Source organism: Chrysemys picta, chromosome 1 (genome assembly GCF_011386835.1).
Source record: "Chrysemys picta bellii isolate R12L10 chromosome 1, ASM1138683v2, whole genome shotgun sequence".
Taxonomy (NCBI): Eukaryota; Metazoa; Chordata; order Testudines; family Emydidae; genus Chrysemys; species Chrysemys picta.
Window position 1 is genome coordinate 163,708,789 of NC_088791.1, and position 24,413 is coordinate 163,733,201.

Genomic DNA, 24,413 nt, shown 5'->3' on the forward strand with positions numbered 1-24,413 from the left:
TTTTAAATATAATAGGTAAATGCAATTGCTCTTGATTTCTTAATTCACACACTGCTATATTGCCTCAAGAAAACAGTCAATAGGAATTGGGGGGCAGGGACTGGATGATTACAAGTATTGTCAGTGGGAAATGGAGTTTTTCAGTCACCAATTCAAATGGAGCACCAGTCTTAAAGATACACAAACTGGCTTACATGAAATTAATTGAAGATCTCCATCCACTTTTTAATGGTTCAGTGTTAACATCATGAAAATGCCATCTTCATTCTATGGCAAGCTCCTCAGAGAAGTCAACGACCATTCAGAGAGGTCGTTTCTACAGATCAATGTTGAGGTACATTCACAGGTGTGGTGTGTGTATGTTAATGCCTCCTTGCAGGCCACTGTATTTACAAAGAGGGGATTTTCCATTCTTGTATCCTCTTTGTGTAGAATGTTTGCTCTTTCCTTCCACAGTGTAGTTGCAAATGAGAGTGTTAGGTCGAACAGCTTCTCTTTTTATTTGAATAAAATTGTTCTTTGCTGATGTGTGGGTTGATCTTTCCTTGTTACTCCTTCTATACACTGGGGGGAAAAGATCATATAGCCCACAGATGGAACCAGAAAGGAATAAAACCTGTGAATGTAGTCTGCTATAGTAGTAGCGAAAAATTTCATGTAAGAGTATTTCCCATTACTATTAAAATATACCTTCTGTTTAATTTGTCAAAAAAAGCTATATTATCTTCACAAAGTAAATCAATGGGTAGCCTCCCTACTGAAATGAGAAAAGCATGTCTTGGGGTATAACTGCAGAAATATTATTCTTGGAAAGAAGGATGAAGAAGTAGCAATATTTGCTATGCACAAGTATTCAACCATATTGGCACTTAGCGAAGCCAGGGGCCTGAGTCTACTTTTACTTACACCAGTTTGACATCAGTGTCAGTCATTGAATTCAGTGGCATTATTGCAGACTTACATTTGTGGTACTGAGTGAGGAATTTTGCCTTGTCTCAATAATACATTAGTATAATCTCTCATTTGTGTTGCACCTGTGGTTCTAAGGGCCTCCCAAAGCATGTAAGTCTGTATACTATTCTGACTTTGCTGAAGACGAGAGAGCAAAACTTTGAACCGCTATAGATAGCAGGAGAAGGGAGGGGATGTGGCAGTGTGGTAGATACGAGAGGAAGGAAATGTTCATTTAATCTGCCACTGAAAGGCTTCTGCTGCTGGGGTAGAAACACATACACAACAGTTGAAGACACAAGACTATCGTATCTAATATGAACAACAAAATGAATGTTCAGCAATTACTTGGTAATAGGAAGCAAAGTATATTTGGTTATTCTTATCATGAATATCTAATATACCCGTACTTAGCTAATACTGGAGGACAGCACTTGGATTCATCCACTGCTCTCATTTGAAAGTTAATTGTTGTAATTATGTCTAGAAATAGGAGATGTGATAGGAAATCCCAGAATGATGACAACGTAGGGTAGTTATTCTCTGGGAACATAGGATGAAGTGAGATGGCAAGTGTCATGGCCCATTCTCCTATCTCTAGTCTGTATCTAGAGAAGGAACAGAGAGTGAATTAAATACTCCTCTTAAGTGCCATTTATATAACTGTGTAGCTTTATTGGTATTTTTCTCTTCCAGTCTGTGGTGGGCGTTACATCTCTTGGAATGGGACAGTGAGTTCCCCTTATTATCCAAGCTACTATCCACCAAACATTGACTGCAGCTGGCTACTCAGAGTAAGTCTGTGCAAATAGTAGTGATTTCATTAGGTTTTCATTTTATGTATCAGAAGTAAAAATGGGAGCACATGCCTTCCATTGTGGATGAAACAAGGGAATCCATGCCAAGAACCCTGCTAGCAACCATTGTGCATAAAAATGGCAGCTGATCGCATGTTTTCATCTGTGCTGCAGACTAGGCTTTAGGTACCTCTGCAAGTGGGGCAGGAGATGACAAATTAGCCTGTGGTAGCTACAAAATACTGGACTAGTAGGCCTATTAGTCTTTTCTAACTCAGCAGCCTATTATTACCCCCTTGGCATAAGCAGTTAGTGGCTATTTGGGGCCTTGCTGGATCATTTCCACTAGGAAGAGAAATGGATGATACAAGTCATGTATTACTTTGGTGCAGTCCTATTCCTTCACAAAGGATGCACACAGTCCTGTTTGCTTGAACGCAGTAGAAACAAACAGGAGGAAGCTTTCTTGTTCAGAAATCTAAGTCTGCTTTTCCAAAAGATGTTTGCAAAAGAAGCTCCGACTCTCGGCTTCCTCACAGGGCTACGTAAACTACTGCTTCTCCACTACTTCTCATGGGAGACTTTAATCACCCTGATATCTGCTGGGAGAGCAATACAGCGGTGCACAGGCAATCCAGGAAATTTTTGGAAAGCGTAGGGGACAATTTCCTGGTGCAACTGCTGGAGGAACCAACTAGGGGCAAAGCTTTTCTTGACCTGCTGCTCACAAACAGGGAAGAACTAGTAGGGGAAGCAAAAGTGGATGGGAACCTGGGAGGCAGTGACCATGAGATGGTCGAGTTCAGGATCCTGACACAAGGAAGAAAGGAGAGCAGCAGAATATGGACCCTGGACTTCAGAAAAGCAGACTTTGACTCCCTCAGGGAACAGATGGGCAGGATCCCCTGGGAGAATAACATGAAGGGCAAAGGGGTCCAGGAGAGCTGGCTGTATTTTAAAGAATCCTTATTGAGGTTGCAGGAACAAACCATCCCGATGTGTAGAAAGAATAGTAAATATGGCAGGCGACCAGCTTGGCTAAACAGTGAAATCCTTGCTGATCTTAAATGCAAAAAAGAGGCTTATAAGAAGTGGAAGATTGGACAAATGACCAGGGAGGAGTATAAAAATATTGCTCAGGCGTGCAGGAGTGAAATCAGGAAGGCCAAATCACACTTGGAGTTGCAGTTAGCAAGAGATGTTAAGAGTAACAAGAAGGGTTTCTTCAGGTATGTTAGCAACAAGAAGAAAATCAAGGAAAGTGTGGGCCCCTTACTGAATGAGGGAGGCAACCTAGTGACCGAGGATGTGGAAAAAGCTAATGTACTCAATGATTTTTTTGCCTCTGTCTTCACGCACAAGGTCAGCTCCCAGATTGCTGCACTGGGCAGTACAGCATGGGGAGAAGGTGACCAGCCCTCTGTGGAGAAAGAAGTGGTTCGGGACTATTTAGAAAAACTGGACGTGCACAAGTCCATGGGGCCGGATGCGCTGCATCCGAGGGTGCTAAAGGAGTTGGCGGGTGAGATTGCAGAGCCATTAGCCATTATTTTTGAAAACTCATGGCGATCGGGGGAGGTCCCAGATGACTGGAAAAAGGCTAATGTAGTGCCCATCTTTAAAAAAGGGAAGAAGGAGGATCCGGGGAACTACAGGCCAGTCAGCCTCACCTCAGTCCCTGGAAAAATTATGGAGCAGGTCCTCAAGGAATCAATTATGAAACATTTAGAGGAAAGGAAAGTGATCAGGAACAGTCAGCATGGATTCACGAAGGGGAAGTCGTGCCTGACTAACCTAATTGCCTTCTATGATGAGATAACTGGCTCTGTGGATGAGGGGAAAGCAGTGGATGTGTTATTTCTTGACTTTAGCAAAGCTTTTGATACTGTCTCCCACAGTATTCTTGCCACCAAGTTAAAGAAGTATGGGCTGGATGGATGGACTGTAAGGTGGATAGAAAGCTGGCTAGATCGTCGGGCTCAACGGGTAGTGATCAATGGCTCCATGTCTAGTTGGCAGACGGTTTCAAGTGGAGTGCCCCAAGGGTCGGTCCTGGGGCCGGTTTTGTTTAATATCTTTATTAATGATCTGGAGGATGGTGTGGACTGCACTCTCAGCAAGTTTGCAGATGACACTAAACTAGGAGGCGTGGTAGATACACTAGAGGGTAGGGATCGGATACAAAGGGACCTAGACAAATTAGAGGATTGGGCCGAAAAAAACCTGATGAGGTTCAACAAGGACAAGTGCAGAGTCCTGCACTTAGGACGGAAGAATCCCATGCACTGCTACAGACTAGGGACCGAATGGCTAGGTAGCAGTTCTGCTGAAAAGGACCTAGGGGTCACAGTGGACGAGAAGCTGGATATGAGTCAACAGTGTGCTCTTGTTGCCAAGAAGGCTAACGGCATTTTGGGCTGTATAAGTAGGGGCATTGCCAGCAGATCGAGGAACGTGATCGTTCCCCTTTATTCGACATTGGTGAGGCCTCATCTGGAATACTGTGTCCAGTTTTGGGCGCCAAACTACAAGAAGGATGTGGAAAAATTGGAAAGAGTCCAGCGGAGGGCAACAAAAATGATTAGGGGTCTGGAGCATATGACTTATGAGGAGAGGCTGAGAGAACTGGGATTGTTTAGTCTCCAGAAGAGAAGAATGAGGGGGGATTTGATAGCAGCCTTCAACTACCTGAAGGGGGGTTCCAAAGAGGATGGAGCTCGGCTGTTCTCAGTGGTGGCAGATGACAGAACAAGGAGCAATGGTCTCAAGTTGCGGTGGGGGAAGTCCAGGTTGGATATCAGGAAAAACTATTTCACTAGGAGGGTGGTGAAACACTGGAATGCGTTACCTAGGGAGGTGGTGGAGTCTCCTTCCTTGGAGGTTTTTAAGGCCCGGCTTGACAAAGCCCTGGCTGGGATGATTTAGCTGGGAATTGGTCCTGCTTTGAGCAGGGGGTTGGACTAGATGACCACTTGAGGTCCCTTCCAACTCTGATATTCTATGATTCTACCTGCTGGCTTTCTCATAGCTTTCTGCCTGTGGTTACAGCAATGTGTGGCTATCTATGTCAATCAATGCCTTTGCTCCTATGTTTGCAATCAGTCCCAGGGAAACTTTGCAGTCCACTGGCCTTAGCTTCTAATAGGGTTTGCCATGCAGCCCCATTGCCTTGGACAGTGGCTTACAATTATTTCCAGCTGTCATTAAATAAAGGCTTGCAACTGTCTGTAGATCAGACTTCTGCTTTCTGGCAGCCATTAACACTTGACAGTATAACACTATAATCTAGGCATAGGGCCCTACCAAATTCATGGCTGTGAAAAACCCGTCACGGACTGTGAAATCTGGTCTCCCCTGTGAAATGTGCCAGGGAGGGGCTGGGCTGGGGGTGCCTCAGCTGGGGATCCTACCATGCTCCAGGCTCCTGGCAGGGCTGGGGAGAGATGGGACTTCCTTTTGTGCTGCAGAGGCTGCTCCTGGGGCAGGGTCAGACCCATCTCCAGAAACCTCCCCCAGCTGTGGGAAGCTCCGCACCTCCACCTCACTTCCTGCCCCCATCGCTCTCCAGCCAGGTCACTGTACAGGTCGCTCCCTAGGGGTCATTACAGGTGGCAGCCGCAGAGCTTCTTGCAGCGGGGGGAGGTTCACGGAGGTGGGTCTGACCCGGCTGGGATTAGCAGCTGGAGCCCAGCACATGGTAGGATCCCCCGCTGGAGCGTCCCTAGCCAACAGTGCCAGAACTGGGGGCACTGGGGGCCATGCCCCCCCTTTTTTAACATGGACATAGTTTGGGGGGATGGGGCAATGTTGTTTCCCCAAACTGCAAGCCTCGGGCAGGCACACAGCCTCTGCCAGTGCCTCTCTGAGCCTGTGCAAGGCTTGCAGTTTGGGGGAGGGAGGAGAGGCATGGCTCCTGGCCCCCCCCCCGGTTCCGACACTGGTGGTTCCCCACTTCTACAAAGGTTCCGGCACCCTTGCCACATCCTTGCTCCTCCCTGGCTCCAGATCCAGGGCTTCGTGGTTAAAGGGGCCTTGGGCTGGCAGTGTTTGCAGGGGGGAACCACAGCACCTCCCCCCACGACAACAGGGCCCTGGACTGTCGCCCCACCCATAAGGCTGGCCCTGCCCCCCCAAAAAAGTGATGACCTCCCCCACAATACCATGTGACCCTTGTTCTGCATTGCCTGCTGCCCAGCTCTGAAGGCAGCGCCTCTGTCAGCAGCAGCACAGAAGTAAGGGTGGCAATACCACGACCCTCCTACAATAGCCTTGTGATACCCCACAACCCTCTCTTGTGTTGGGACTCCCATGGTTATTACACTGTGAAATTTCAGATGTAAATATCTGAAACTGTGAAATTGACTTAAAAAAAAAAAAGCCTATGGCTGTGAAATTGACCAAAATAGACCGTTAATTTAGTAGGGCCCTATTTATGCACCAGTACTGTTAACTGTAAGGGTTTAGGAGGAACATTTCAAAGACACAAATGGTGGTTGGGCTTCTAGCTCCCAAAGGAGTTGGGTGCTTAACTGCAATTTATGCCTTAGGAAATCTCCTTTTTATTACATACCTTTCTTACCTATTACTGGGAGTAGGTGGAGGTGGTATTTTCTTCTATAATCTGATGATGGGAATGTGATTTATTAATGCCTGTCCATTTGATTTTGAGGTAATAGAACAGAATGCATCAACTGCTTGGTTTTGTTTTGTTTTTGTTTATTTTCTTTAACACTTTGATTGTAGGCACCTCTGCCTGGATATAAGTTATCACTAAAAATCCTTGTCATACAAATTCAAGAGAAGTCTCCAGGGTCCAATAAATGTGATAAGGACTGGTTAGAAATTGATGGAGTTAGGTGAGTTAAAACACCACTCACTATTTTATTTGACATTTACATTAATTAGTGATATTCAGAGAGGACACAACTTGCCATTCTATAAAACATTCTGTACTAAAATCTTGAATTTCTCCAGCTACTTCCAGTGCAGAAACATACAACTTTGCCGACATTGTGACATCTTTATTTAGGCTTTCAATGGACGTATTTTTCCTAATTATGGCTAAGCAGCAAACAGGTCAAATAGTTGTCACCAATGGTAATAAAAGCCTCATGCCTATTTCACATCAATTAAAAAAATACTTAATCTATACATTCATTACAAAGGTTGGTGGTCCAAGAGATGTTTAGTGCAGGATCCTGCATTGTTTTGCTGGAGGTGTGAATTCCTGGCTACCATCTTGAACTAGCTTCTTTTCTAGGGAGTGAGATCCTTTGCCATTTTAAAGCTTTGTTTTCTGTTTCCAATGTCTCTTTAATGATTGCTCTTTCCCTTGGTTATTGAAAACAAAATTAGACGTGATCAGTCACTCGTCCTTCAGAAGGAGAAAATTCAAGGTTGCAACTGCAATGTTGGATTGTGAGGATCCATGTCTAGGAAGTGAAAATGCTGGGTTTGCAAAACTGAACTGAAAACCTTTAAACAAACTTTTAGTTTCCAAAGGCAGAGGATGTGGTTGCAGTATTCATAGATTCATAGATTCATAGATTCTAGACTGGAAGGGACCTCGAGAGGTCATCGAGTCCAGTCCCCTGCCCGCATGGCAGGACCAAATACTGTCTAGACCATCCCTGATAGACATTTATCTAACCTACTCTTAAATATCTCCAGAGACGGAGATTCCACAACCTCCCTAGGCAATTTGTTCCAGTGTTTAACCACCCTGACAGTTAGGAACTTTTTCCTAATGTCCAACCTAGACCTCCCTTGCTGCAGTTTAAACCCATTGTTTCTGGTTCTATCCTTAGAGGATAAGGTGAACAAGTTCTCTCCCTCCTCCTTATGACACCCTTTTAGATACCTGAAAACTGCTATCATGTCCCCTCTCAGTCTTCTCTTTTCCAAACTAAACAAACCCAATTCTTTCAGCCTTCCTTCATAGGTCATGTTCTCAAGACCTTTAATCATTCTTGTTGCTCTTCTTTGGATCCTTTCCAATTTCTCCACATCTTTTTTAAAATGCGGCGCCCAGAACTGGACACAATACTCCAGCTGAGGCCTAACCAGAGCAGAGTAGAGCGGAAGAATGACTTCTCGTGTCTTGCTCACAACACACCTGTTAATACATCCCAGAATCATGTTTGCTTTTTTTGCAACAGCATCACACTGTTGACTCATATTTAGCTTGTGGTCCACTATAACCCCTAGATCCCTTTCTGCCGTACTCCTTCCTAGACAGTCTTTTCCCATTCTGTATGTGTGAAATTGATTTTTCCTTCCTAAGTGGAGCACTTTGCATTTGTCTTTGTTAAACTTCATCCTGTTTAGCTCAGACCATTTCTCCAATTTGTCCAGATCATTTTGAATTATGACCCTGTCCTCCAAAGTAGTTGCAATCCCTCCCAGTTTGGTATCATCCGCAAACTTAATAAGCGTACTTTCTATGCCAATATCTAAGTCGTTGATGAAGATATTGAACAGAGCCGGTCCCAAAACAGACCCCTGCGGTACCCCACTCGTTACGCCTTTCCAGCAGGATTGGGAACCATTAATAACAACTCTCTGAGTACGGTTATCCAGCCAGTTATGCACCCACCTTATAGTAGCCCCATCTGAATTGTATTTGCCTAGTTTATCGATAAGAATATCATGCGAGACCGTATCAAATGCCTTACTAAAGTCTAGGTATACCACATCCACCGCTTCACCCTTATCCACAAGGCTCGTTATCCTATCAAAGAAAGCTATCAGATTGGTTTGACATGATTTGTTTTTCACAAATCCATGCTGGCTGTTCCCTATCACCTTACCACCTTCCAAGTGTTTGCAGATGATTTCCTTAATTACTTGCTCCATTATCTTCCCTGGCACAGAAGTTAAACTAACTGGTCTGTAGTTTCCTGGGTTGTTTTTATTTCCCTTTTTATAGATGGGCACTATATTTGCCCTTTTCCAGTCTTCTGGAATCTCTCCCGTCTCCCATGACTTTCCAAAGATAATAGCTAGAGGCTCAGATACCTCCTCTATTAGCTCCTTGAATATTCTAGGATGCATTTCATCAGGCCCGGGTGACTTGCAGGCATCTAACTTTTCTAAGTGATTTTTAACTTGTTCTTTTTTTATTTTATCCGCTAAACCTACCCCCTTCCCATTAGCATTCACTATGTTAGGCATTCCTTCAGACTTCTCTGTGAAGACCGAAACAAAGAAGTCATTAAGCATCTCTGCCATTTCCAAGTTCCCTGTTACTGTTTCTCCCTCTTCACTAAGCAGTGGGCCTACCCTGTCTTTGGTCTTCCTCTTGCTTCTAATGTATTGATAAAAAGTCTTCTTGTTTCCTTTTATTCCCGTAGCTAGTTTGAGCTCATTTTGTGCCTTTGCCTTTCTAATCTTGCCCCTGCATTCCTGTGTTGTTTGCCTATATTCATCCTTTGTAATCTGTCCTAGTTTCCATTTTTTATATGACTCCTTTTTATTTTTTAGATCGTGCAAGATCTCGTGGTTAAGCCAAGGTGGTCTTTTGCCACATTTTCTATCTTTCCTAACCAGCGGAATAGCTTGCTTTTGGGCCCTTAATAGTGTCCCTTTGAAAAACTGCCAACTCTCCTCAGTTGTTTTTCCCCTCAGTCTTGACCTTCTTGCTATATTTTTAGAACTTTAGGCTTCTGGTCTGTGAGAACCAAGAAATTCATTACATGCAAAATAGTTTGGAAAAAATAAGTTACCTACATTGTATTTTAAACCTCCAAAGATAAGTTTTGGGAGCACATGTTTAATGTAAAGATTTATCCAAACCATATCACCATCTTTAAATGTTAGTTGTTTTGTACATGTAATAATAGGGTAGCTGAGTTGGCAAGATACAGTAAAGTAACATACAAATACTGTTAAGACTTGGTGAAGGTGGATTGTAGTTGTAATTATTCTGTTCTATACTTGACAGATATTGTAAAGCTATTGCTGAAAGCAACAGAAACAAGGAATATGGCTATTCAGTTGCGATTAATTTCCATTCAGATGAACTGGTCACGCACAGAGGGTTTTATATTGAATATAAAGCTTTCAGTCACACAGATCGTAAGTGGATACAAGTGCACTTTAACATGGACCCCTTAAAAACTACAGCTTTGGGGGAAACCTTGCTTCATAGACCTACGTTTTGTAGCCTAAAGGACTAACCTGCTTGCGCGCGTGCGCGCGTGTGTGTGTATATGTGTGTGTGTGTGTGTGTGTGTGTATATAGTTATATATATATATATATATATATATATATATATATATATATATATATATCTGGTTTATTGTAAGAGGTTCATAAATTTATATTAAAGTAAGTTTGACTGTAATGCAAGAGACCTACAGGTCAAAAACCTGTATGTTAAGCTAAAGCAAAGTTAGCATATCTATATTGGGCCCTTTTATCCAGAAAGCAAAGTTAACCTTTATCTTGTTTATCCTATGCCTAAATAGATAAGTACCCACGCCTATGTCTAAGACCTTTACCTAGATCAATAGACAATGGAGAATGGCATAGGGGGGTTTTCAGTGTTGTACCCACAGACTTAACAAGTACACCACAAGACACTGATGTGCGTACATACCTGTCATCAGTACATACATACATACTAGCCTATGGAGTAAGTGTACCCTAACATTTCTGTGGGTGAGGAATGAAATTTGGGCATAAGAGGAAGGATTTCTGGCACTTGCCTTATAAAAGAGGTGACATACCTCAATAGAGTACTCCATTCTCACTTACTTACTTCCTCTCTCTCTCTCTCTCTCTCTCTCTCTCTCTCTCTTCTATCTATCTATGATGACTACTACTATTAGTAGGCTATATTTGTTCTTCTTAAACTTTGTTTCAAGGGAACTAGGCTAAGCTCGGTTTCCCTAAGGTTTATTCTTTGTTTATTAGGTTTTGATTTTAAGTTTTAGTTAGTCAAGTAAACCCTAAGTTAGATTTGATAGTTCTTAGCATTAGCTTCTTTAAGCACTGCATCCCTCACTCAAGAATCCAGAAACCTGAAGCGCCAGGCTATTCCTGTGTCTCTTATCACCAGGTTATCAAGGAAGGGTGTGAGTATATTAACCAAAGCTTTGTAGTATATATTACTATATTATCATATGTATCTTTTGAATAGCAGTAATGCAATTGTAACTTTGTAACTCTGATTATTTTACCATTTACTTACTATTATTGATTTTAATAAAAAGTCTTTAAGGCTATATCTGTCTCAGTGTGAGCTTCCTGTCATACCCCCGAGGGTCCTTTGTAAATTCCGTGGAGCCTGATTTAGGACAAGAACCTTATTTTCTAATCAGACAAATTGGCGAGCCTAAAACCCATACTATTAATATTAATAATTAATTCATATTAATACTAATTAATTAAACACAATAAATAAATTAAATTTCCATATTATCCAAAATAATATTATTAGTACACCCTAAATCAGGCTACAGTTTCACACTCTAACTCATAGTAATTGTGGAATGAACAGAGAGTTGTCCTTCAACCTGATTGATCCTGCCTTTCTGGTCCAGAGGTGAGGGGAAAAGAGTCTCTGCTGACTTGACCAGGCACAGACAGCAAATTTGCAGGCAAACTGTATTAAACCTTGTCCCTAAGAATCTAGAGGCTGGCATGCTCCAGTTATTATGCAAGGTCACTAATGTTACTAACAAAGCTTTCTAGTAATGATAACCTACAGGTTTCTGTCTTAATGTTGCTGTCCAGTTGGAGATTCTTGGTATATTTAAATCATTAAACATCTGCATAATTAGCACTCACAGCAAATAAATCTGTATGGCCTCCACATCTTCAATGACAATGATAAGAAGGTTAATACTGATTTAAATTCTCCAATCCATTAATTTAAATTCACATAAATCAGAGCACCTGTTAAAATCACTGACCTTTTTAAAAAAAAATCGCATTTGCATTAGTTGAATTTTATAGAACAAAAATAATGAGGTACTGCCACCCTCGGTGCATATTTGGTCCATGACACCATTTTCATTACTTCTATATTTTTTTCTTCTAGCATGTCCTAAACAATTTAAATGTACAGACAGAACATGCATTCCTTTAAACAACCAATGTGATGGATGGAAAGACTGCTCAGATGGCAGTGATGAATTAGACTGTGGTAAGCTTATTCAATTTCTGTTTTTAAAAACAGTCCTTCAGCAAGGCACTCAGAGGGCTGTAAAACACTTTTTCTAAAAAGTGCAAACAGAGGGAATAATCCTTGAAATAATATCCTTCAATAATACCATATAACCCTCCACCTACCAAAAATAAAATACATATTGCATAAGAACCAGACCTTCCAAGAAACAGTCAATGTTTTACATATTTATTCCAGAGCTTCCTGTAAAAGGACTAAAACAAGATAATCTTAGCCTACTTCAGAGTACTGTGTTCTTGAGTGTTTTCAGATCCTTGGATGAATGACGCTGTGACTGGGAAGTGCCATGATATTTATAGATCTCGCTTCTTCAGGCTGTAGTCCAGAGGAGTCTAACTGTGGCGATGGGAAGTGTAAACACCGTTCAAAGACATGCAAAGGGGACGACAGTTGCGGAGAGGATAGTGATGAAAATGATTGCCGTAAGTGTGTTGAAAAGTAGTTTAGGATATCAGTGGGGAGTCGGGGGATAGGGATATGTTCATTTACTTACTGTCTACAGTTTTTGTGAATTATCTGATAAATGTATGGAATAGCCTGCATTGTGTATATGTGTGGTGTGAGGATAATTACAACTTTCATTCGCATGCATCATGTTATGCTTTTCAAAATATTAGCATGTGTTGATCACACTTCATGCTCTCCATTATGCTACATAACAACTGAACCTTAGATTGACTGGATGAACTGGATGGTTTTTGGCTACCAATAAGGGTAAAATGAACTTGCTGAAGGAACAGGAAAGAGTGATCATATTTATACATGTGGGAATAAAGACTGTTGGAGAATCAAAGGTGATTTACCATCATATCTATGGCTCTGTCAGTGCCAGAATGTTTCTTGCAAAAGTGCAGGAGAGTTTGAGGTTCTGAAGATGATATTGAAACTAAGTCAATGTCTTTGCTGCAAAAAATGCAAAAATGTTTCTTGCTTGAGTGTTGTCCCTTGTCCCAAAATAGTATTTGCATAATCTGGGAGGTTGAGTCCTTCATAGAATGTAGCCATCACAAGGATGCATGCTCTGTGACTAGGGAAAATGAACTACCAGCAGGTCAGGTAATACCTCAGGGAATCCACAGTCCACTTGATAGTCAGAGCTTTCTTCTCAATAACAGAATATGTTCTCATCCTGGGAAACAACTTTCTGCTTAAATATCGGATTGGGTGCTCTTTGCCTTCAAAGTCCTGGGAGAGCACCACTCCCAGCCTGGCCCCCGGTGAATGAACTACTATTGGGAGAAGTCTGCATTGGCAAGGATAGGCACCTAGCCCAGCCACGCCTTCAGACTGTTGAAAGCTTCATCGCATCAGTCGTCTCACCAGACCTTTTTGGTGTCTCTGCCTTTTAGTAGATCATTCAGGGGAGCCGCAATCAAGGCAGAGGTGGAGATGAACCAGTAATAATATCCTTCCAGACTGAGGAAGCAGCATATCTGTCTTCTGAGCCAGCATGTGGGGCACGAGTTTAACATGTGGACTTTATCTAGCACCAGGTTTCAGAGTAGCAGCCGTGTTAGTCTGTGTCCGCAAAAAGAACAGGAGTACTTGTGGCACCTTAGAGACTAACAAATTTATTAGAGCATAAGCTTTCGTGGGCTACTGCCCACTTCTTCAGATGCATATAGAGTGGAACATATATTGAGGAGATATATATACACACATACAGAGAGCATGAACAGGTGGGAGTTGTCTTACCAACTCTGAGAGGCCAATTAAGTAAGAGAAAATTTTTTTTTCCTGATGTCAGATTTGTGTCCATTAACACCAGGTTAGCTGTGACATTATCGGGGATACTGTTCCTGATAGCTTGTAGTCCATCTTTACTCTCACCAGCAACCACACATCACTGAACAAAAACACTGACCCAGGACCTATCCTTGTAACAAAGCCCGATGCCAACTCTGTCCACATATCTATTCAAGTGACATCATCATAGGACCTAATCACATCAGCCATACCATCAGGGGATCGTTCACCTGCACATCTACCAATGTGATATATGCCATCATGTGCCAGCAATGCCCCTCTGCCATGTACATTGGCCAAACCGGACAGTCTCTACGCAAAAGAATTAATGGACACAAAACTGACATCAGGAATCATAAAACTCAAAAACCAGTGGGAGAACACTTTAACCTGTCTGGCCATTCAATGACAGACCTGCGGGTGGCTATCTTACAACAGAAAAACTTCAAAAATAGACTCCAACGAGAGACTGCTGAGCTGGAATTGATATGCAAACTAGATACAATCAACTCAGGATTGAATAAGGACTGGGAATGGCTGAGCCATTACAAACATTGAATCTATCTCCCCTTGTAAGTATTCTCACACTTCTTATCAAACTGTCTGTACTGGGCTAGCTTGATTATCACTTCAAAAATTTTTTTTTCTCTTACTTAGTTGGCCTCTCAGAGTTAGTAAGACAACTCCCATGCTCTCTGTATGTGTGTATATATATCTCCTCAATATATGTTCCACTCTATATGCATCCGAAGAAGTGGGCAGTAGCCCACGAAAGCTTATGCTCTAATACATTTGTTAGTCTCTAAGGTGCCACAAGTACTCCTGTTCTTTTTATCTAGCACCAGTGTCTCAAGGTCTCCTCCCAAATGATACCCTAAATAAGACACTTCTGTCATGGCCAACTTGCACTTGGCAGGATTAGCTCTGAGGCTGGCCTCCTGAATGGAACCAGAACCCCTCTTAGCTGACATAAGTGGTTTTCCCACACACGGCTATGGCTACAATGTTGTCAAGGTAAGCCCCAGCATATTGGTGGTGGTGTCGGAGGATTCGATTCAGAAGGTGCTAGAAAGTTGCTGCCACCCCCCCTTGGAGGCCAAATGGCATGGTTTTAAAATGGAAATGACCAAAGGGGGTTGAACACATTCTCTTCCTGGGAGGATGGAGACCAGGGGATCTGCCAATAGCTTTTTGTGAGGTCATCCATGCTGAGGTATCACACCAGGCCCAACCACTCTAACAGCTCAGCCACCTTTATATTTATTTATTTATTTGTCGTTGGATAAGTGTAAAACTTTGATAGAATTGACCATACAAAAGCTTGCCCCCATGTATTGTCGAGGTCTTCCCCTCTCCGTGTGGGTAGCTTGGGTCTGGTATTTGTACACGTTTTCTGTCATGCCTGGGATTCAGTAACTGCTGGCAGGCATCCAGCACCATGAGTGGTCCTAGTAGGCTAGTGGGCAGAGGCTGTACAGTCCCATATCTAGTGACCCATCAGCTGTGAGAAAATTCTCCACCAGCTGCACCATGTATGAAAATTACTTGGGGTGATGCTGGAGCACCCACTCCCAACCCCTTGCTGTAAATATGAATACAAATTCTGCATCCTGGACTGGCTCAGAGCATTTGCCTGGGCACAGCTACCACCAGCAATGCTCTGTAATCGGTGTACCACCATCAAAAGCCTGCCCCCTTGGGGTACATCTCTGCATTAAAGTGGGCATCTTCACAGATAGCCAGGTAATCTAAAACAGTGGCCTTCACCCAACTGTAGTCTCTGGCCGGTTCGGGTCAAAGTTGCAGAAGGCCAACTGTGCCTGTCCCGTCATGTATGGAGCTAAAACTAAGTCCCAAAGTTTCAGAGACCATTGAGAGACTAGCGCCACCCTCTCAAAGGTGGTTTGGAATGCCTCAGGATTGTAGTTAGGGCCCATCTTAGTTAACGTCGCAGTTGGCAGAGCTCTGGGATTGGGCGCTTCGGGGCCTCCCTGTGCAGGAGTTGGGGCGGGGGGGGTTAACTGTTGCAGAAAGTCCCTCTGGAACTCGGGCTGCTGGATACAACCTCCTGCAACAGCTGCTGCTGGGACATCCAGTGCTGCAACATTGGCTGCTGGAATTGCTGTTGCTAGTTGGCTTGCTGCTATTGCCATTCTGCTATCCATTTACACCAGTGTTCAGGGTCTATTGCAGCTGAAGCCTCCCGTCAAAGGGCTGGTATGGAACCTGTTTCTGTCTCAGGGTCTTGTATCAGGTACAGGGCTTCATGTCTGCCTTCTTCCTCAGTTGTGGTTAGCCAACCCTCAGCCTGGGCTTGGCCTTAGTGTCATTGAGTCTCTTGCCCCTGGGTCCCCTACAGGAGCCCCCCTCCTGGGGAATCTCACTCCTCCCAGTGGGAGTTTCTCACTCCTGGGGTATTCTCAGAGTCTAATTACAGTTCACTTACCCAGGACCCTGGGTCCTGCCACAGGTAGTAGGCGGGAAGCAGCCTTTTAGGGCTTCTTGCCTGCATCAGGCTCGTATTGTCAGTCTGCACCAACCAAAAGGGGGCAAAGGGAAGGAAGAAAGGCTAGCCAAAGCCATGGGCTGAGTTCCCCTTGATACTGGCAGTCCCTAACAGTGTGGGCAAACTCCCCTCCCCTTCCCTCCTCCCCCCCCCCCCCCCCCCGTTTTGTGATCAAATTCAGCATTTTAAACTCCCCTTCTCCAGGTGGAGCATGTCTTTCAGGCATGCCTAACTGGCACTAGCCTTTCTACCAGTGGGATAGGGGTGTATCCCATCACAGGAGCCACCATAAGAAGATACAGATCATTAGAAGAGAGTCACTTGTTTCTACCTTAAATGAAAGATCACAGACTCTCTGCAGGCAGAGGGAAATGTTAGAGGCCTCAGTTATGGTTGGGTAAATTTCTTTTTGTTGTTGGTTGGGTTTTTTTAGGTATCTGAGTTGCAATCTCTGTATAAAACTATTAATCTGAAGTAAATTGTTAATTTAAAACTGCCTTGTGAGAAACTGGCTATAAAATATAGGTTTTTTTTAACTTACCAAAATAAGCCCTAGTCTCAGAATCTAAGCGTGTCTCCTGTGTCCTTCAGTAATGTGGAGGAATCTTTAGAATACAAAATGAGTATATTAACAGTATACCTTTTAGGCTTATAAGAAAGTGTGAGAGTAACATCTTAGATGCAAGTAGTGCTTTCTGGAATGGGATTCCACAGTATAATCAAATGAAATCACAAGTCTCCAGACAACTCACTGTTTCATTGATGTGAAACTTATTACTTTACCCTCTCTATGTCTCTCTTTCTATATATATCCATCCAAGTTGCTAGACTTGCACAAAAAATGTGTATCCATTATTTGAAAATTTTTCCCTAGGGAACTAGTAGAAATCCTATTTTTAATGCATGAAAATCTGGACTAGACAAAGCACTCAAGTATAGTACAGGGAACAATGCTATTCTGACTTAAGGCCAGAATGAGCAAAATGATTAAATCAGGTGTTTTCCATCTCCAGCTTCTGTGGGTTTTTTTTGTTTTTGTTTTTTGACTGGAAGAGCTGTATAGTATGAAGGCAGATGGACAGTTAAATGTCTAATGAATGACAGACAGTGGCTGATTCTGAAATATCAGCTTTGTTCTCTTACTTGCCATAGGTTTTCTGTTAGCTCTTCTGGACAGTTGAATATCCACAATACGACATACTACCCTTTCCGTTGGTACATAATATAAAAGGAATGTCTAGGAACTTGGCTCCATTCAGCAATGCAAAGCAGTACAGTTACAAGCTTTTCGGACAGTAAAACAGCAAGAGGCATTGATTACTTTAATTGTGATTACACAAATACGATACCTACAAAAATGCCATCATTCGGGGCACAAGAATGGATAAGAACTCGTAAACAAACTGATCCAAAAAGTTTAGGATATTTATAAACACTATCAATCTGATTGTGTTAGAGATGTGGCACAGTACATCAGAGATAGCACTACTTATATTCCTTCCTCCTAATCTCTGGTTTCCTGTAGATTGTGAGTTGCTTGGGGCAGAGACTGTACTTTCTTGTCATCTGCAATTAGCTCAGTATATTTGTGATGTTACCATAAAAGAATAATAATAATAATAATAATAATTAATAATAAATAGATGCATGATGCTGAGGTTTCTAGAAAGATTCCCAAGTAATAAATTGTAATGGATTCCTAAAAATGTACCTGGAAAAGGAGGTGGAATCATAAAAGGAAGTCATTTACTCAAATTTGAAACCCCAAAGCCCCTTTTATGGTGATTTACTGCCACGTAATTGGACAACAGGCCGATCAGATGTTTAAAGTATTCGGAATGCTGAAAGTATTGGTGATGCAAGAAATGCAATAGAGTGCCTTAAAACTACACAATTTAGAGGTAAAGCAGGGTGGCTTTGTTTTGGCAACATAGGCTACTTCTTTCCTGAATGACAGCAGTCATGTGGGGCTTGGTTGACTTGCCTTAAATATCTTGAGTGTCCTCATACAGACATGACCTTAGAGGTGTAGCTTTCAATGCCTTTGTCTAAATCATATTTATAAATAATGTGACCAAGCTTCCTCTCCACCTCGGTGGGTCCTGTGCTTCTGTTTGGCGTGGGGGCTGAGGTATTCCTCTTTTTCTTCAGAATTTCCCCCCATGCCCCTGGGTTTACTGTCCTCACCCTATTGGAGCAGAGTTCCTCCCGGCCTTCCCTCAGACCTCCAGGGCCTGGAAGGGCCAACCACCCTGTTGGGCAGGGATTCTCCCACCCTTCGCCACTGTACCTGCGTGGCTTCTCTAGTAATGCTTGTCAGCGTCTGCACTGCGTAGCTCTCCAGTAGCTCGCCTTCCTTCCTCTGCTCCTATACTCCATTTTTTCACCTCGGTCATGTTTTTTTCAGCCTATAAAAGTTGTTCCTCATATGCATATAAATGCCTGAATGGAAAATGCCCCACAAAACCAAACCCAGAATGTGATGGAATAAGAGACTGTGGAGATGGATCTGATGAAATGAACTGTGGTATGTGAAGTTTAATTTATTTGAAATACATTTTAAATGAAAGTTAATTCATGAGTGAATTATTGCAGTAAACGTAAATATATATTTATGTATTTGGCTCAAAATTTGGGTCAAATTTAGTATATATTTAAAAAGAAAAGATAGGATTTATAAAACCCCATATGAATAAAAATAATTCTTTGATAATATTTATATGAAAACATTTCCTTTACATCTTTCTCTGCTTTATCACCAACCCAAATACAATAACCTTGGGCCAGTTGAGGATGCCCAGAAAGTGACAATTATTTAAAATACTGCGCTAAGTGAAACTGACGTGTCTGGGATCAGTGTCCACGCTGAGTGAAGTTTAAAAAAAGTGAAGAAGTCACATATGTGGTGAAAAGTAAATTTGATATTAAAACTTCCTTTTAAGTAAATAGATCTTACCTGTAATACCTGTAAAAATAGTGGTTTTAGTATTATCAAGAGCATCCACTTTGTACCTTAGCTTGGATAGAATACTGGAGCAGGATCAGTAGATGTGAGTTCAATTCCTGGCTCTGTCATAGAATCATAGAAGATTAGGGTTGGAAGGGACCTCAGGAGGTCATCTAGTCCAACCTCCTGCTCAAAGCAGGACCAACCCCAACTATATCATCCCAGCCAGAGCTTTGTCAAGAAGGGCCTTAAAAACCTCTAAGGATGGAGATTCCACCACCTCCCTAGGTAACCCATTCCAGTGCTTCACCACCCTCCTAGTGAAATAGCTGTTCCTAATATGCAACCTAGACCTCCCACCCTGCAACTTGAGACCATTGCTGCTGCTTCTGTCATCTGTCACCACCGAGAACAGCCTAATTCCATCCTCTTTGGAACCCCCCTTCAGATAGTTGAAGGCTGTTATCAAATCCACCCTCGTGCTTCTCTTCTGCAGACTAAAGAAGCCCAGTTTCCTCAGCCTCTCCTCATAAGTCATGTTCTCCAGCCCCCCATCATTTTCTTTGCCCTCTCCTGGACTCTCTCCAATTTGTCCACATCCTTTCTGTAGTGGGGGCCCCAAAACTGGACGCAGTACTCCAGATGTGGCCTCACTAGTGCCGAATAGAGGGGAATAATCACTTCCCTTGTTCCGCTGGCAATACTCCTACTAATGCAGCCCAATATGCCGTTAGCCTTTGTGGCAACAAGGGCACACTGTTGACTCATATGCAGCTTCTCGTCCACTGTAATCCCTAGGTCCTTATCTGCAGAACTGCCGCTTAGCCAATCGGTCCCCAGCCTGTAGCAGTGCATGGGATTCTTCCGTCCTAAGTGCACTTGTCCTTGTTGAATCTAATCAGATTTCTTTTCTGAATCCTCCAATTTGTCTAGGTCACTCTGGACCCTATTCCTACCCTACAACATATCTACCTCTTCCCCCAGCTTAGTGTCATCCATGAACTTGCTGAGAGTACAATCCATCCCATCATCCAGATCATTAATGAAGATGTTGAACAAAACTGGCCCCAGGACCAACCCCTGGGGCACTCCGGTTGATACTGGCTGCCAGCTAGACATTGAGCCATTGATCGCTACCCGTTGAGCCTGACAATTTAACCAGCTTTCTATCCACCTTATAGTCCATTCATCCAATCCATACTTTTTTAACTTGCTGCCAAGAATACGGTGGGAAACTGTATCAAAAACTTTGCTAAAGTAAAGATATATCATGTCCACCGCATTCCCCATATCCACAGAACCAGTTATCTCATCATAGAAGGCAATCAGGTTGGTCAGGCATGGCTTGCCCTTGGCGAATCCATGATGACTCTTCCTGATCACCTTCCTCTCTTCCAAGTGCTTCAAAATGGATTCTTTGAGGTCCTGTCCCTGTCTTGCAGTCACTTAATCTCATTTGTAACATGGGAATGATGATACTTAACATTCCTTTGTGAAGCATTTTGGGATCTGCAGTTGGAAGAACGCAGTTTAAGAGCCAAGTATTAATAAACCTAAGTAAAATGGCCTACTGCCTTATGTGTATTAAAATCTTAATCCGCCTGTTCAATACTTTCTTTATTAGCTTGTGGAAGAATGCAGTTAAAAAAAACTAGAATTGTTGGAGGTGAAGATGCAAGATCTGGAAAGTGGCCTTGGCAAGCAAGCTTGCAGATGGGAATGTATGGCCATATTTGTGGTGCATCTGTTGTTTCAAATAGGTGGTTGTTATCTGCTGCCCATTGTTTTCTGGACTCTGATTCTATAAGGTAAGTACAGGTTGTACAATCCAGCGTATACACAGTTTAGTTTCACAGTTTTAGTTTCATTAGTTTATGTATCCATGATGCTGGCATAGTGGCTTTGAATGCATAGTTCTGTGCACATGGTCTAATTGTTTTGTAGACCCAGTGTACGTTTCATCCAATAATCAAAACTATAAAGTATCCAGAATAATTATACCACCACTGTAACCAGAAAGTAAATCCTGCTGTTGAACCATGGAGTTAATTGTGAATGCAGCATAAATTTTTTATTTCCAAAATAATACTCCTAACCGTTAAGATTAGAGCACCTCTAACAGTGGGAAAGTATGGAAATTGGCTGGTGGATAGGGGCTAGTGGTGTAGTGAAGACAGGCATGGTGATGCATAATATCCTGCAAATATCAAGATTACTCATGTGCAGCATCACTGAGGGATTTGGAAAGCTGGACTTCCTCAACTGTAGATGGATCCCAAGTACCCATTCTATGTTTAAAATGCCATCCTCCTATCAAGCTAATGAGTGCATTGATGGGCTACCACTCAATGTTAGGAGCAAGCTGTGGTCCATCCTGATTTTAATTGGATGGCTAGGTGAAATACCTGAAGTCTAGGAGTCAGGACTCAGAACTTCTGGGTTCTCTTCACAACAAGAGTCATAGTGAGGGATAAAAATGGCAATATTCCATTCAGACTACATCTGCATGATCTGAGCAGCTGCAAGTTCTGCCAAAATAAGTAGTGAAAAAAGTTGGCAATGTTGACATTTAGGAACCTTGATTTTTCAGATTTGTACAATGTAATAACTGCAATTACGTGCAGAAAAAGGGTAGCTATACATCTAACTGGCCACTTGGAAGCACAATTACCCACTTTGCATACAAAAAAATCAGACAAATAGGCATAGATTATCAGCTGTGATTACGAATAATGTTCCTTTAAAGTATTATTAGGTTTTGGAGTCAACACTCGATTGAAATGGATATGCTTATGTGTTGGAGTTATTGTTCCTGTTGGTTTGCTGGCTGGTGCGGCAGTGACAATGGTGGTGTTAGTTCTCAACCAGAAGAAGCAGAAACTTTTTCTTAAGAAAGCTTAAATGATTGGGGTCACCATATAATTGGAACTGTAGCAATCATTACTGGCTCAATCTGACTGGGAGTCCCAACCCTGCCACTAACTTGGTGAGACCTGGGTAAGTCACTTAACGTATCTGTGCCTCAGTTCTCTACAGGATAGGCAAGTTATCCCCATGTGACTGATGCAAAGTCCTTCAAGATCCTTGGATGAAAAGTGCAAAGTATTAGTCATATTACTCCCAGAAAGCATCCCTTTGGAAACCATGAAGAAAAACACAAAACCAAAATAAAAATGAGATGTATCTGTCCTACTGATTTCATGTTGTGCTCCTCCCCTGACTTTGGTATTTCTCATAAAAATATTGTAAATAACTCTTAAATAACCTGGCATGATGATCATCATCATTTTATAAATATTGTCTGTTTTGCAGATACTCTGTGCCTTCTGGCTGGAAAGCATATATGGGCATAAGGATCATTAACAAAAACAGCAATCATGTAGCTATGAGATCAATCAAAAGGATTATTGTCCATCCACGGTATGACCAATATATCTCAGACTATGACATTGCCCTGTTGGAAATGGAGACACCAGTATTCTTCAGTGAGCTGGTACAGCCCATTTGTTTACCCAGCAGTCCTAGAGTATTTTTTTATGGAACTGTCTGCTATGTAACTGGCTGGGGAGCCCTAAAAGAAAATAGTATGTTCATTTCCTGGATATGTTTCTTGCAAGTTTGACTCTAATTTTAAACTGTAAGAGTGAGGTGATTAAACTAAAAACAAATATAATCACGGTTTACTTAGCACAGTGGTTTTCAAACTTTTTGTATTGGTGACCCCTTTCACACAGCAAGCCTCTGACTGTGAAGCCCCTTATAAATTAAAAGCGGGGGTGTGTCTAATTTAATGGGGGTGGGGAAGGTCAGGGCTGTCAACCCCAGGGAGCTGACAGCTCATGACCCCCATGGAACCACCTTGCGACCCGCTGAGCATCCCTGACTTAGTAGGTCTTTTAAAAGCTAGAATATTCCTTCTTTGTCAAAGCAAATTCAGTGGTTTGGCTCAGGCGCAGTTGAACATCTGTGAAGTTTCTTAATGCTGGCATATTGAAATAGTTTAAGTCAATTAGGAGTCCTACCATTAGGCATTGAAGACTGTCATAGGCCATTAGAAAGATAATTACCCTGGATTAGCACTTGTTTCTCACATATACAGCTCATTTAATTTCTACAGTACTTCAGTACAATACTATACAGTATAAAGAATTTATAGATAGAGAAATAGGAAAGAAGTTGAGACTAGCCCAAACTAGGAAGTAGTCTGTGTCTGATTCAGAATTGGAACTCAAGCGCTTCCAGATGGCAGTTTTTTAGTTAATCCCTTAAATTGCATTATGATCTAAGGCGGTGGTGGGCAACCTGCAGCTCATCAGGGTAATCTGCTGGTGGGCTGCGAGACAGTTTGTTTACATTGACATTCCGCAGGCACGGCCACCCACAGCTCCCAGTGGTCGCAGTTTGCTGGGCCACGGGACATGCTGGTCGCTGCTTCCCACAGCTCCCATTGGCTGGGAGTTGTGAACCGCAGCCACTGGGAGCTGTGGGTGGCCGTGCCTGCGGAATGTCAATGTAAACAAACTGTCTCGTGGCCCTCCAGCAGTTTACCCTGATGGGCTGCAGGTTGCCCACCACTAATCTAAGGTTTTACATTTGACCCAAATTTATCTTCTGGGGTATCTTTGGCTTTCTTAACATACTTTTCATCTAACATCTGAACCCAGGACTATGATTATTTATGCCTAAATATACTTTAAGTGAAGTTATAATATAAAAAAAAATCCATTATACAGTGTCAATTTTTCAATAAAATTGATACATAAAATTTCAACTTAATTTGAAACTGTGAAATTAAAATATTTGAACACCTTCCCCTCTCATAATTTCACTTACCCCCTCCCCCGAAGCCCTAAAAAGGTCCTAAAGACCAGGTTGGTGGTACAAATTGTGGCACAGATGAAAGATACTGATGATGAAACAGTTGTAGCTCAAGCCAGTTTGGTATTCTGTAGGGTGCCAAATTTGGTCTATGGTGCAATTTAGCAATAGCTACTATCATTGGGAGTTATAACTAGTCAAAGCAGGTTTATTTTTATCCACAACCTCCTCCCCGATTCCCTCTCTACTAGGAGTAGCAGCGGGTTGCCAAATAATAGGACCTGAAAGGGGCCTTTGGGTACAATTTCAATACAAATAATAAAGAAATATTAAAAAGCTCAAGTGAGGGCAAAGCATGTAACAAAACCAAAATTTTGGCATGGGTGTCGCGTGTTGTACTGACAATTCCTGCAGATCTCCATGCCATCCTCTGCTTCAAGGTTTGGCTAATCATT

The 24,413-nt window shown here is 42.4% G+C and overlaps 1 protein-coding gene across 9 annotated transcripts in view; it reads left to right on the plus strand.

Annotated features, from left to right (window-relative positions):
* The window catches only part of LOC101936040 (suppressor of tumorigenicity 14 protein-like), a 41,761-nt gene that overhangs the window by 10,175 nt on the left and 7,173 nt on the right, over positions 1–24,413 (plus strand). For 4 of the 9 annotated variants that reach the window (XR_010599706.1, XM_065588756.1, XM_065588764.1 and 1 more), the window contains exons 9-16: positions 1,648–1,745; positions 6,492–6,604; positions 9,691–9,824; positions 11,795–11,899; positions 12,256–12,363; positions 18,601–18,720; positions 20,765–20,948; positions 22,453–22,724. Coding sequence is in view for 6 of the 9 variants with exons in the window: in XM_065588756.1 (XP_065444828.1) it covers positions 1,648–1,745; positions 6,492–6,604; positions 9,691–9,824; positions 11,795–11,899; positions 12,256–12,363; positions 18,601–18,720; positions 20,765–20,948; positions 22,453–22,724 (1,134 nt within the window). In the remaining 3 variants the exon portion in view is untranslated. The remainder of the gene's footprint in view (positions 1–1,647; positions 1,746–6,491; positions 6,605–9,690; positions 9,825–11,794; positions 11,900–12,255; positions 12,364–18,600; positions 18,721–20,764; positions 20,949–22,452; positions 22,725–24,413) is intronic. The other 5 variants (XR_010599707.1, XM_065588773.1, XR_010599713.1 and 2 more) reach the window with 3 other exon arrangements.